The sequence below is a fragment of the Artibeus jamaicensis genome, unplaced genomic scaffold (genome assembly GCF_021234435.1).
Source record: "Artibeus jamaicensis isolate MK-2021 breed Jamaican fruit bat unplaced genomic scaffold, CSHL_Jam_final scaffold_474, whole genome shotgun sequence".
NCBI lineage: Eukaryota > Metazoa > Chordata > Mammalia > Chiroptera > Phyllostomidae > Artibeus > Artibeus jamaicensis.
Window position 1 is genome coordinate 27,171,723 of NW_026522046.1, and position 12,927 is coordinate 27,184,649.

The 12,927-nt window shown below is 36.5% G+C and overlaps 1 protein-coding gene and 1 non-coding gene across 3 annotated transcripts in view; both read right to left on the reverse strand.

Moving 5' to 3' along the window:
• Positions 1-12,927, reverse strand: part of LEKR1 (leucine, glutamate and lysine rich 1) — a 163,910-nt gene that overhangs the window by 150,792 nt on the left and 191 nt on the right. Inside the window, exons 1-2 of one of the 2 annotated variants that reach the window (XM_037126350.2) lie at positions 12,191-12,313; positions 9,874-9,963 (exon numbers count right to left, since the gene is read on the reverse strand). In XM_037126350.2, the coding sequence (XP_036982245.2) occupies positions 9,874-9,921 (48 nt within the window). In that variant the 5' untranslated portion in view covers positions 9,922-9,963; positions 12,191-12,313. Of the gene's footprint in view, positions 1-9,873; positions 9,964-12,190; positions 12,314-12,927 lie in introns of those variants that run through there. The other variant, XM_037126349.2, reaches the window with a different exon arrangement.
• LOC119035129 (U6 spliceosomal RNA) lies at positions 484-590 on the reverse strand. The gene has a single exon (XR_005079723.2). It is a non-coding gene; the product is annotated as a U6 spliceosomal RNA (small nuclear RNA).

Genomic DNA, 12,927 nt, shown 5'->3' on the forward strand with positions numbered 1-12,927 from the left:
CATCATTGGAATCTCGGAAATTGCACTGAATCTATAGATTGCTTTGGGTAGTATGGACATTTTAATGATGCTAATTTTTCCTATCCATGAATACAGTATGTGCTTCCACTTATTTGTATCTTTTTCTATTTCTTTCCTCAGTGTTTTATAATTTTCTCAGTATAGGTCTTTTTATATCCTTAGGTTAGGTTTATTCCTAGATATTTTATTCTTTTTGAGTCACTTGTGAATGGGATTCTTTACTTAATTTCCCTTTCTCTTAGTTCATTATTGGCATATAAAAATGCAACTGATTTCTGGATATTAATTTTGTATCCTGCTACTTTGTCGAATTTGTTTATCAGTTCTAATAGTTTCTTGGTGGACTCTTTGGGGTTTTCTATGTATCGTATCATCTGCAAATAATGACAGTTTTACTTTTTCCTTTCCAATATGAGTGACTTTTATTTTTTTTCTTCTTGTCTGATTGTTGTGGCTAGGACTAAAAATATGAAATGCTTCACAAATCTGCATGTCATCCTTGTGCAAGGGCCATAATAATCTTCTCCGTGTCATCCCAATTTTAGTAAATGTGCTACTGAAGCAGGCACCTTTCCACCTTTTGTAGAGCTTTACTTTTCATAGTCTTTCACAGTGATACTCTTGTACAGGCTAGGGTGACTAAAACCCCCTCCACCCATCCACCCTACCCATGGCCAACTGGTGGAAAAGTACTAGACATGACACCCAAGAGAATCAAGCCCTAATCTGGAAATGATCCAACTAGATATGTAAGCGTTGAAGGCCCAGGAATTTAGGAAACCTTTAGGGCTAGCTACCCAATGATCTTTGTAATCAACCTGTATGTGTACATATTATCTTCAGGAATATTATGAATAAAATTTGTCAAATACCTTCATAAAGTCCATATATTCTATGGATACTACAGTTCCTGGACCTAATAACTCTAGCATTCATGAATAAAAAATGTTGAATATGACAAAGTCGAGGATAGAATTCCACAGCACGTTACATTTCCTTGGTTGATGCTGATCCATTACTTATCACACTTCAGGTATAATTTTTACCTTGTTATTAAACTACCCAATTATCTTTGTAACCAGCCTATATTTATTCATATTGTCTTCAGGAATATGATGACAAAATCTGTCAAATGCCTCCATGAAGTCCATATATCCAATGCCCACTATCACTCCTAGATCTAGCAACACAGCACAAAATGGGAGACCTTCCTGCTGGTTCTCTTAATCAACACAAAATTGGTCCACTTTTATTGGTTCTCTTAATATATCCTCACAAATCACCCTTTATAATACATTCTGGAATCTTGCCTGGGATTGAAATTGAGTTTATGGTCATTTTTATACATGGGATGGCATTTGTATGTGCCCTGCAGTCCCATCAAAGGTACTGTCAGTCCCCAGGAATATAATTCATCCATATCAAGAGACCTAAACTAATTCGGAGCAGATGGGTATTTTCTTACCATCCCTTTACCCATCATTAGTTTTGGTTCCTTCTCATCAATCTGAAAATTATATCACTTACTCCAAGGCACTTTCATCCTTAACCTTTTGCCTATTAATCATAGTTCTTGCCCCATTCCTGGCAGAGCACACTATCCTTAGTCTAGAGAAAACTCTTGCTGACTGAGTTTTCTTTGTAGCCCGATGTACAAAAGAGAAATAGCATAAATTTCACAGTTGTAAAACCTATTAGAATGTTATTGCACCCTAGCAATTATGGGGGAGGGTGCTAAAATAAGTGAAGTAAAACATTTAATAGAACAGGTCTTCCGGAAGTTCAGCAAAGAAAGCCAAAACATGGTTGGTTACCATTATGATGTAGGAGATAAGACAATCAAATTATAAAATAATAAGTCCATGTAAGTACTCTGCAGACTTCAGCTAGTACAACCTGAATCACTGGGTAATGTACAATAAGTAAGTGTATTAAACAAACATTTTCAATGCCATTAAATTGTAAATAACTTTCTGTAAGTAAAATCGCAACAGAAAAATATAATAACACTTTCAAATTCTTAGTGTCGATACAGGCTAATTACTTAGGACACTTCTGTGAAACTTGAAAAGATATAAAATACTGTAATTATGTTCCCAAATGAGGTAACTAAAAGTTATCTGGGTTTTTGTGAAATATAATTTATGCTTCATCCTTAAAACTTGGTGCTATATCATCTCCTTGTTTTGTAAGTAAAATAATGACATGCTGTCATTCTTGACAAAATGACTATTATTAGCAGGATGTCTTTGCTTTTTGGAAGATGTACTTTGGAGGAGGCATTAACAAATGTAGTATATTAAACAAATGCAGAACCATTTAAAAGTAAATTATAAAATAAACTTATCAACTGCAGCATTTATACTTCTTAAATTATAGTTATTTAACATAAAAAATGATGTAAAAACTTTTTAAATCTTAAATTAAGCTTTGAGTCCTTTTCAAAGTTCCTGTCTATGCTTCAAATAGAAAGGTTAGCCCTTTCTATTAGTAGTAACCCCCGCTGCCCAACTGAGGCATGCTCTGCTCCAAAAATTGTTCCTCCTTTCTTGCCCCACCAGTCCCATACTTATTGTGTTTGGTTAAGGAAAAAAGAAACAGATCCACTCTTCCACAAAAGTAAGAGTAACAGCAGTATAAACTGTTAACCCTTCCAAAAGGATCTGCATTAAAAAGATGAGTGTCTTACAAAAACAGTGAGTGTCTAGCTAGATAATTTTGCTGAGACTGGGAGAAACATTTTGAGACAGCATAATGGAATTTCTGAGCCACACAGACCACCCTACCATCTCATAAGGCCATTGGACGCTTCCTCATCAGTGAGTTAACTTGCTGTATCACCAATTTAAAAATCAATTTGGTAAAGAAGCATCTACAAGAGAACCCCACACCTCCATTATACTTAATGGTGAAAAAATGAGTGATTTTTTTTCCCTTAAGAAACAAGGAAGGATATTCATTCTCTCTGCTCTTATGTAACATAATGCTGGAAATTCTAGACAGAGCATTAAGGCAAGAAGAAGAAATAAAGGCCATACATTACCAGGAAGGAAAATACAAACTGTTCCTATTTGAGATGACATGATGTCTACACAGAAAAATCCCAAAGAATCCACACTAAAACTTCTAGAACTAATAAGTTCAGCAAAGTTGATGATTCAAGATAAACATACAAAAAAACAACCGCATTTCTATACACTGCCAGAGAACACAATGAAGTAAAATTATAATACCAATTACAATTGCTCAAAAAATTAAATACTTAGGTATAAATACAACAAAACTTGTACATGACTTATATGCAGAAAACTACAAAACATGGATATAAGAAATCAAAAATCTAAGTAAATGAAGAGACATACTGTATTTAAGGTTGGAAAACTCAAAATATTCAATATATCAATTCTCTCCAAATTTACATATAGGTTTAATGTAAGTCTTATCAAAATTCCAGACAGATGTTTTTTACATATAGAAAGGAATGTTCTCAAATTTATATGGAAAGGCAAAAAAACTACAAGAACTAAAACCACCTTGAAAAATAACAAAGTGGGAGGAATCATTATACCAGATTGCAAGACACACTGTAATGCTACAGTGATCAAGACCGCGTGGTACTGGTGGAAGGACAGACACGCAGAACAACAGAATGGACTGGAGAAAGTATACCTACTTTCAATCCACCCAGAAATCAATCTACATAAATATGCCAAACTGATTTTTTGCCAAAGCAATTTAATGAAGAAATGAAAGCCTCTTCAATAAACCATGCTGGTATAATTGGATACCCATAAGTTTTTTAAAAAACAACCTCAACCTAAACCTTACATCCTACACAAAAATTAACTGAAAATGAACCATGAACTTAAGGGTAAAACATAAAAATATGATTTTAGAAGATAAAATACCTAGGATAAAATCTTCAGGAACTAACCTAGGTAGAATTTTTATACTTGATATCAAAAGCATGAGTCCATAAATGGAAAAACTGACAACCAGAATTTCATCAAAATTTAACACTTTTTCTCTACAAAAACCCAATGAAGAGAATGAAAGCATAAACTACATAGCAGAAAAAAATATTTGCAAACCACATATCTAACAAAGGATTAGTATCTAGATTATATAAACAACTCTCAAATTCAACAAAATAAAAAAATTCTGATTACTAAATAGTCAAAAGACATGAAGAAACATTTCACCTAAGAGGATATACAGATGCCAAATAAGCACATGAAAATATACTCATCATCACTAGTCATTAGGAAAATGAAAATTAAAACCACAATGAGATATAACTGTACGCCTATCAGAAAGGCTAAAAGAAAAACTAATGTGACAACATCGAAACGCTGGTTAAGATGCAGAGAAACTGGATCACTCACTCACTGCTGGCGAAAGCGTAAATGGGACAGCCTTTGGAAAAGTTTGGCAATCTCTTAAAGAACTAAACACACAACTACCGTACAGCCTAGCAATTGTACTCTTGGGCATTTATTCCAGGAAAATGAAAACATATGTTCTCATAAAAACTTATATGTGAATATTTATAGTAGTTTTATAAGTAATAGCCAAAAAACTGGAAAAAAGCCAGCTGTTCTTCAACAGGTTAAACAAACCATAGTACATTCATACCATTTAATAATACTCAGCAGTAAAAAGAAATAAATGATTGATACATGCAACAACCTGAAAAAAAGCTCTAGAGAATTACATTGAGTGATAACACTAATCCCAAAAGGTTACCTATTGCATGATTTTGTCTATATATTCTTGAAATGACAGATCCGTTGGAGATCAGATCAGTGGTTGCCAGGGGTCACAGATTAGAGGTCAGGGAGTGGTGGAGGTGTATGAAGGGGGACGTGGAGGTGAATGTGGCTGTAAAAGGTCTACAGGAAGGATCCTTGTTGTAACAGAACTGTTTTATGTCTTGGCTGTATCAATGTCGGTATCCTGGCTGTGATATTGCACTACAGTTCTGTCTGACATTACCATTGGGAGCAGTTGGGGTAAAAGCATATGAATCTATAATCTCAAAATAAGAAGTTTAATAAGAAAATAATTTAAAAAGTAAGTCAATCTGGGACTAAAATACCAAAGATTAATCCATAAATAAATTTTATTAAGCAACTTCGAGAAATGTTGGCTTTGTGCATAAATTATATATGACATACCTATGTTTATCTATGTATGCTTCCAAAGTATATTTCCTCTAATACCTACCTTCTTGCCAGGAAACCTCACTTTAGTAAATTCTATCACCCTCTGTGGCCAGCCAGAAAAGTATTTCAGACTAAAAATTCACAAATGTAGGGTTTTTTGAAAATTCATAGTAACATTTTTTTAAACTGTTTTTCCTAACAAACTTAGATCGCAATATTAAGTGATTAGTCTCTCAGAGAATTGCACAGTTTACTACTTCCTCTGTCACTAGGTTTTAAAACTACAATTGTTTAAAAACACAACATACCACCCCTCACACACACACACACATACACATACCATCACTTTTCCAGGATAACAATATTAACATTTCTATGACCCTTTTCTCATTCTTTTTTCTCTAACTCAACACAAAATCTGACCCTGGCTACAGTGGCCCAAAATGACCTGGAAAATTAAGTTTATTTTCTCTGGCAATAACAATCTGTGCTTGGAAATATAAAACTGTTATTCTGAATAAATTTCAAAGTTTCAAAGTACTAAAATTACTGTACTGAAACAGGACAAAATGAGCTGTTACTGCTAGAGAAAGGGATTGTTACCCCAGAAAGAACAGTGTGCTCTCCAGTCCTTGCGCCACCACTTGTGTTTTATAAAATAAACAACTCTGATCTCTTTATTTTACTTTGAGTCCGCTGGTAATAAATATCTTTCCTGAAGCTAAAATTCTATTACAAGGGCTGGTTTTGTCACCATTTAAAAGAGAGAGATCAGCTTTACTTCTGCAAAATAGCTGATTTCTTTTATTAATTTGTTGTAGTTGTTCTGATTTCTGTACATGTCCCCAAGCAGGAACAACAAAAGTTAAGTTGCTCATTGCTTTTTTTCCTAAAAAGAAGAAGTCCATATGTCTCTAAAATGGGTTGACATTCTGGAGCGGAAGAAATACAGTATCACTTTGCTGATCGGTGTTTTAATTTTAATTGTGGCAATAAAATCCTAAACACAGAACTGTACTATCATTACAAGTATTCTGCTTTCAGAATGCTGGATGAAAATTCTAGGAAAGCTGCTGGTTATCAGAGGTGAGAGACAGGCATGAGTCAGCTCAATCTAGACAAAGAACAGATTTTAAAATCCGTTCTAAGTATGCATGGCAGTAAACTGTAGAGTCCAGCAGCAAAGGGGATGAGTGTGGTCTTGCTGTCCAGCCCATGGACCTGTTTTACATTTTGTGCCACTTTGGGAGGTATAAGTCTGAGATGAATTTTACGCTCAGTCAGAAACTGTGATAAAAAGCAGAAAGACATAGAAATGGAAATCAAAAAATTATCCTTTTCTTACTTCCCTAACAGTCCCTTAAAAGGTGAGACCAAGGGGTAGCTGATTTAACAACCTTAACCTACCAGTCAGGGAATGGATTCATTCTCCAATTATTGCTTAGTATCATCAGCATTCTTCCCCATCCTTTCTCATTTGGTGGCCATCCCCCCACCACCTCTACTTTTTCTTGCAACTTTTCTACTACTACCTATTTTGTTATTAATGACACAGTGTAGTACAGTCATTTTCATGTTTTTATCAAGTACCTTTCATGTAAGTTATCAACCATCCCATTCCCATATCACATAGCAAAAGTATGGATAGAAATAAGGAGGAAGGGCTCCCCTTACCTTCTCCTCTGATTTCTACACTAACTTTCCTTGCCTACACAGAGGGATAAAAAAAGGAAGGAAGGAAGGAAGGAAGGAAGGAAGGAAGGAAGGAAGGAAGGAAGGAAGGAAGGAAGGAAGGAAGGAAGGAGGGAGGGAGGGAGGGAGGGAGGGAGGGAGGGAGGGAGGGAGGGAGGGAGGGAGGGAGGGAGGATGGACAAGGACTTGTCTAGAAAGAAGAATCAGCATAAAAACTAACACAAAACAGTTAAAAGAAGAACAGGAGTGGGGTGGGGAGAGACACTGATCCACCCACCTCATGTCCTTTTTTCCCAAATAAAGAAATGGAGGCAATTTCTAAGCCATTATAAAATTTTTTTCACTTAATAATATGGTATTATTAAATAATTCTCATCTCAAGTATTCCTATTACCATTATAAGCTATATACAGGGTGGGGCAAAAGTAGGTTTATAGTTCTAAGTATGCAAAATAGTTTACTCTTGCATTCTTTATTAACTATTGTATTATTTTCCATAAGAACTGTAAACCTACTTTTACCTGCCCTGCATCTATCTGACATGACTCTGTGTAGAATGAAGTATGCAAGCTGACTAGGTAGATATACTGCCTGATCACTAGGCAATTTAACATTATGGACAGACCAGATGAATCAAACATAGGTAAGAAGTTATGGAAAACAAATAACTGCCTTATTTTTAGACTGCGCTCTAATACGCCGTGGGGTGCATGTACACATTTTGGTTGCTTTATAATCAAGTGCCCAGAACAATGTCTGGCACATAACAGGCTCTGGATAAATATTTGTTGTAGAAATGGATCAAACTTAGGACTGAAAAAGTGCAAAGCTGTACTTCAAATTCCAAACATTCAGCAGGACAAAGGGCGCCATCAGAATGCTTGTCCAGGGCCTCAGGCAGCGGCACTTCTCCTGGAGCTGCCACTTCCTACAATGTATGGACAGCTGCTTCCCATTCCTGCTTTGAGAACATAACTGTAGATTTATGAAATGCTTGGCTTTAGCATTTTAAAATAATTTGCTTATAAAGAACCTTAAACATGAGAAAAAACATTCTACAACTCTCATAAAACCTTGTCCAAATAAATACATACTTTTTTATATAGTCAAAACACTTACATTGTTAAACATTCTCTAAGTTGGCCAGCTTTTTCTCACCAGTAAGCTTCTATTCCCGCGGCCTAGCATGCCCTAGTGCCAGGAGTCTACAGAAACACTCCGCCTTTAAGGGCCAGTCCTAGTTCTAACTTCTGCATAAAGCTCCTCCCTTGGCCATCCCAAAACTTGGGGATTTCTCTCCCTGCCTTCTCCTCTCTCAGAAAAAAATACAATCTTGTATGACATTTAAATTAGACACTGTCTTTTAGAATTATTTTTTTCATGTGATTATATACCCTCTTCCTGACAAATGATTGGAATCCAAAGTACAAGTATTGTCTCTTGCAGATGGTTTTGTTTTGTTTCCTTTGATCCCTACCACACAGGGTAGGGATGGAAGGAATTCAGTTGAGGGAAAAAGGAAAGACATTCCACGTCTATAAAATGATAAAAGCAGCGTTTCCCAGGTAAGCACTGCATACATGGCTGAGCTCTCTCTGGGCTTACCATCTAGTACACCTAACTTAACAGGTGAAGATAATTAAATGCTATGCCTGAAAAGGTCTTTTCTGGTAATTGGCTTTCCCTTCCAGTTCCTGTTAGATTGCAGTTTACATAAATCTGGGGAACATGCAGTAACAGTAAGTATCAAGTGAAATCAATGGCATGGTTAATGCTAACAGGAAGCCCAAAGTAACATGAACAAAGGATAAAAGCATATCTGAGAGCTGACTTTAATTTCTTTAATTAAAAAGTAACAGACTAGTGGTTAAGAGTTGACTGAAAAACCTGAATGATTAATGATAGCTACGGTCTGAAGTTTTAATTCTCAATTTGTTGATCAGTTTCAAAGAGATATTTTTTAAAATTATACCATTAACAATGTATGCATTGCCAAACTAAACACGGGAGAAATGTGTTTGCCTGAGGACAGATCTGAACTAACAGGGAGGAGATTAGCTTGGAACTGTGAAGAAGAATTGTTAAGTAGATTAAATGAGTTTATATATATGAAAGGGCTTTTAAAAGTGCCTGGTGCAAGAATTCTTACTTACCTAACAGTCCCTTAAAAGGTGAGACCAAGGGGTAGCTGATTTAACAACCTTAACCTACCAGTCAGGGAATGGATTCATTCTCTAATTATTGCTTAGTATCATCAGCATTCTTCCCCATCCTTTCTCATTTGGTGGCCATCCCCCCACCACCTCTACTTTTTCTTGCAACTTTTCTACTACTACCTATTTTGTTATTAATAACACAGTGTAGTACAGTCATTTTTGCTTCCCATTCCTGCTCTGAGAACATAACTGTAGATTTATGAAATGCTTGGCTTTAGCATTTTAAAATAATTTGCTTATAAAGAACCTTAAACATGGTGCAAGAATTAGGGTGAAACTGAAATAGACCCTGAGAGAGAGAGAGAGATTGATTTAAAAATTTAGCATCATGAAAACCTACAAACTAATTTTAATTTCTGTGGTTTAATTTCTATTAATTGCTCGTTTTGCAAATACAGAATAAGGATCACTTAAAATTTTAAACAGACCCATTTATGCCAGTTTCTTTTAAACTTTTTCATGTAAATCCTCTAGAAAAGTATCTAAATATAGTATTGAGACATTCCTGGGGCCCTCCCTCTTTTCCCAAGGGCTCCACAAACACCTGGTCAAATACTGTGCTGGAATTGTATCTCTGTCTTCTTTTACAAGTCAAACACTTGGCACCGAACTGAATTCCTCAGTTTAGATTATTCCCCTCCCCACTCCATCAATTCATTACAGGTGCCCTGACAAAAATAAATACAAAACCTCTGAATTCACTCCCCTAGGTTTTAGAATTATCTACCTGTTAAAATGTTACTAATGCTATGCTGTAATAACATGATATAATATCATACCTTTTGGATTTCTTCTGGTAATGCATGCATGGGAATGTGACGATCCATAATTTCCAAAAATATACTGAAGGAACTCTGAAGCAAAATAATCTAGAAATATTGATGGTAATAATCAGAATTGAAATAATGTGAAAAATTTTCAAATTAAAAGATATAAATTCTTGGGAGCATTTTTAGAAAAATGGTGATAACTGTTACAACAGATGTTTATTTCATCAACTCAGTGTTAAACGTACAAGTGAGGTTTTCTCAGTTATTAAGCTAATAAAACAGAAAAGACCTATAGAGAGAGACTACTGGTAATAGCTGCAAATATTTTCTTTCTTTAGAAATTAAAAGTCCACTTGCAATTTCAGTGGTGGTTTACTACTAATTATTTGCTTTGCAAATACAGAATAAGGATCACAAAATTTTAAACAGAATCATTTATTTCAGGTTTTTTTGAAAAGCTACTAGAAAAATGCAGAAATATGGCATTTTGGTTCAGCAGACAAGAAAAACAACTGTGACATGAATGCTGGTTTAAATGACGATGTACAGAAGAAATGCTCAGTTATCAGATTAAATATGATATGCAGGCCCCAAACAGAAGAGTCATCAAAGCATGAGAAGCCAACAGCCAATTTTACCTATAAATCGACATTTTATAATTTTTATGCAGGTATTTTACTTTTCATAGATTTTCATCTTATGATAAAACAATACAATACAAAACTCTATCATTACTTTCATAAAATGGAGAATGAATGGAGGAGCACTTTGACTTTGGGTTTGTTTCTTTTTTAAATCTTCCCCAAGTACAGAGAAAGCACAGGACAGTCCCGACCCTGACTGCAAGGCTCGGCTGGTTAGAGAATCATCCCAATACACAGGTTGCAGATTTGATCCCCAGTCAGAGCACATACGAGAATTAACCAGTGAGTGCATAAATACGTGGCACAACAAATCGATGTTATTTTTTTCTCTCTCTCTTAAATCAAGAAATTTTTTTAAAAAAAGAATAGACAGTCCAATTTCATCAGCAAGAGATGTTTATAACCCAAGGAGTAAGGGACAGAAGTAGGGCAGCAAAGCAAGATGACCCTGGCCCAATTCCATGGTAGGGAAAAGACCCAAGGGCCAAAAGTTGTAGATAATGAAAAATCCAGGAGCTTGGGGAAGAAAAGTATCTTGGAGCAGAGAATTGGTGAAGGCTTCCTGAGACTGTTTGCTTTTGATCAGGGTAGGATTTCGACAGAGACAGGAGAAGCAGAGTACTCTACCCGAGATCGCAACTGCAGCCTTGCCAAGGTAGCAAGGAAATTGTAGGTGACAACAATTCTTGTAGTTGCAGTATTTTTAAAAATTATGCAACTATTGGTAGAGGAGAGAATTCCCTCCCTAAGCCATTAGCACAAAACCCTTGTTTTAATGAGTTGCTGTTTACAGCAAATAATTAACGAGCTGTCTTTTCACATAAATGTAATGTGTGTGTGTGTCTGTGTGTGTGTGTTTGGTAAAGTTAACTGGAGCTAACTATGAGGGTAAAGTTAACGGAGAGTTAACATGGGCCCACATGGCCAAGTACATAATAATCTGATGTTTGGCAGACTGTCACCGTGATGTGGCAAGAGCTCATTATTCACAGAAGGCTCATTATTCTCATTTCTGCCATTTTACAATGGACTCACCATCAGCAACACAAGATGGCATCAGCTTAATTAAATTCTATTGGGAGAATTTCTCCTAAATTGCCAACTAAATTTCCTTTTAAAATTCCACCCACAAGATTATTTGAGAGCATGGACCTAGTGACAGTACAAACAAGGCACCAGTGGGACCATTTTTATTTAGAACCTTCATTGTCTGTAAATCTATCCCCACTTAGTGGTCTTACTCTACCATGGGGGAAGAACTGGCAGTAATTATAGATGAAAAATTAAAAGTAAAATATCTGTCAACCCAGAAAATCTCCCCATGGCAGAAAGGTAGCAATGTTATTATTGAATATGCATTTAACTAGACAGCCAGGCACATCACAATCAACCTGCTAATGAGATTCCAAAGACATAAAGAAATCCTACTGTTTTATACAGTCAGGCAGATACAGTTCATTACATACACGTTCTCCAGATACATGGTAACTTATCCTCAATACAGCTTTCCATAGGTCGTTTTAAATTCACCTGGTAATTGAAGTGGCCATCTATGCTAGCTAATTGCATTTGTTCTAAGGAATGCAAGTCTCTATATGATAAAGCAGGTGGTTAGTAGGTGCCCTCTAGACTAAAACTCCCATTGAGATATGGAAACCTGAGCTACCTTCCTTGATATTTACCTTTTAAAGAAATGGCTGTCAGGGCCTCAAGGAAAACATTCTGGGTCTTTGCATACACATTAGAGAAACAGTGGGGGAATTCACAAAAAAGAGGTTTCTCAAGAAAAAGAGGTGAAGGGTCTCTTTCCCTTTTGGCAACAGGGAAATTTTTAAATAATTTAAATTTACCCTTACATTACTTTGCATGTTTTATCAAATGATTCCCTTTTATTCTTTCACACTACACACATTACACACGTGAAGACTACCTTTCAGCAAGAGGTGTGGTGATAATTGGCAGCAGCTTCATGGGTATTTCTGAACCTGCTCTAACAGGGTCACAAAGCAGATGTCAAAAACACAAAAATGTCCTCGATTGTTCACTTCATATTCCCTTCCTCACACCAGTGTCACCCTGGGCCATTAACTCACAATCCGTTTTCAGGCCCTTCCATAAAAGAACTACCCCGCTGGTGTGAATCACCCACAAATGAGGTCAGGGTTGGATGAGGCGGGTGTTATATCCTAAGACCTTCCTGAAGCGGCGGGATTTTCCAAACAGAAATCAACTGCAAGGCCAGCAAAACTCCTAGAAGGGTTTTGAAATCTGTCCCTTTCTAACCCCCATTCCCTCGGGATCTGCCCCGGCTGGAAGAAGCGGAGAGTGCGACGGTGTGGCCCCAGCTGCACACCGCAGGGCAGGAGCGGGTGCTAGGCCGCCAGCCCCCGGGGCGGGCCAGCGGATGCAGCAGGGGGCG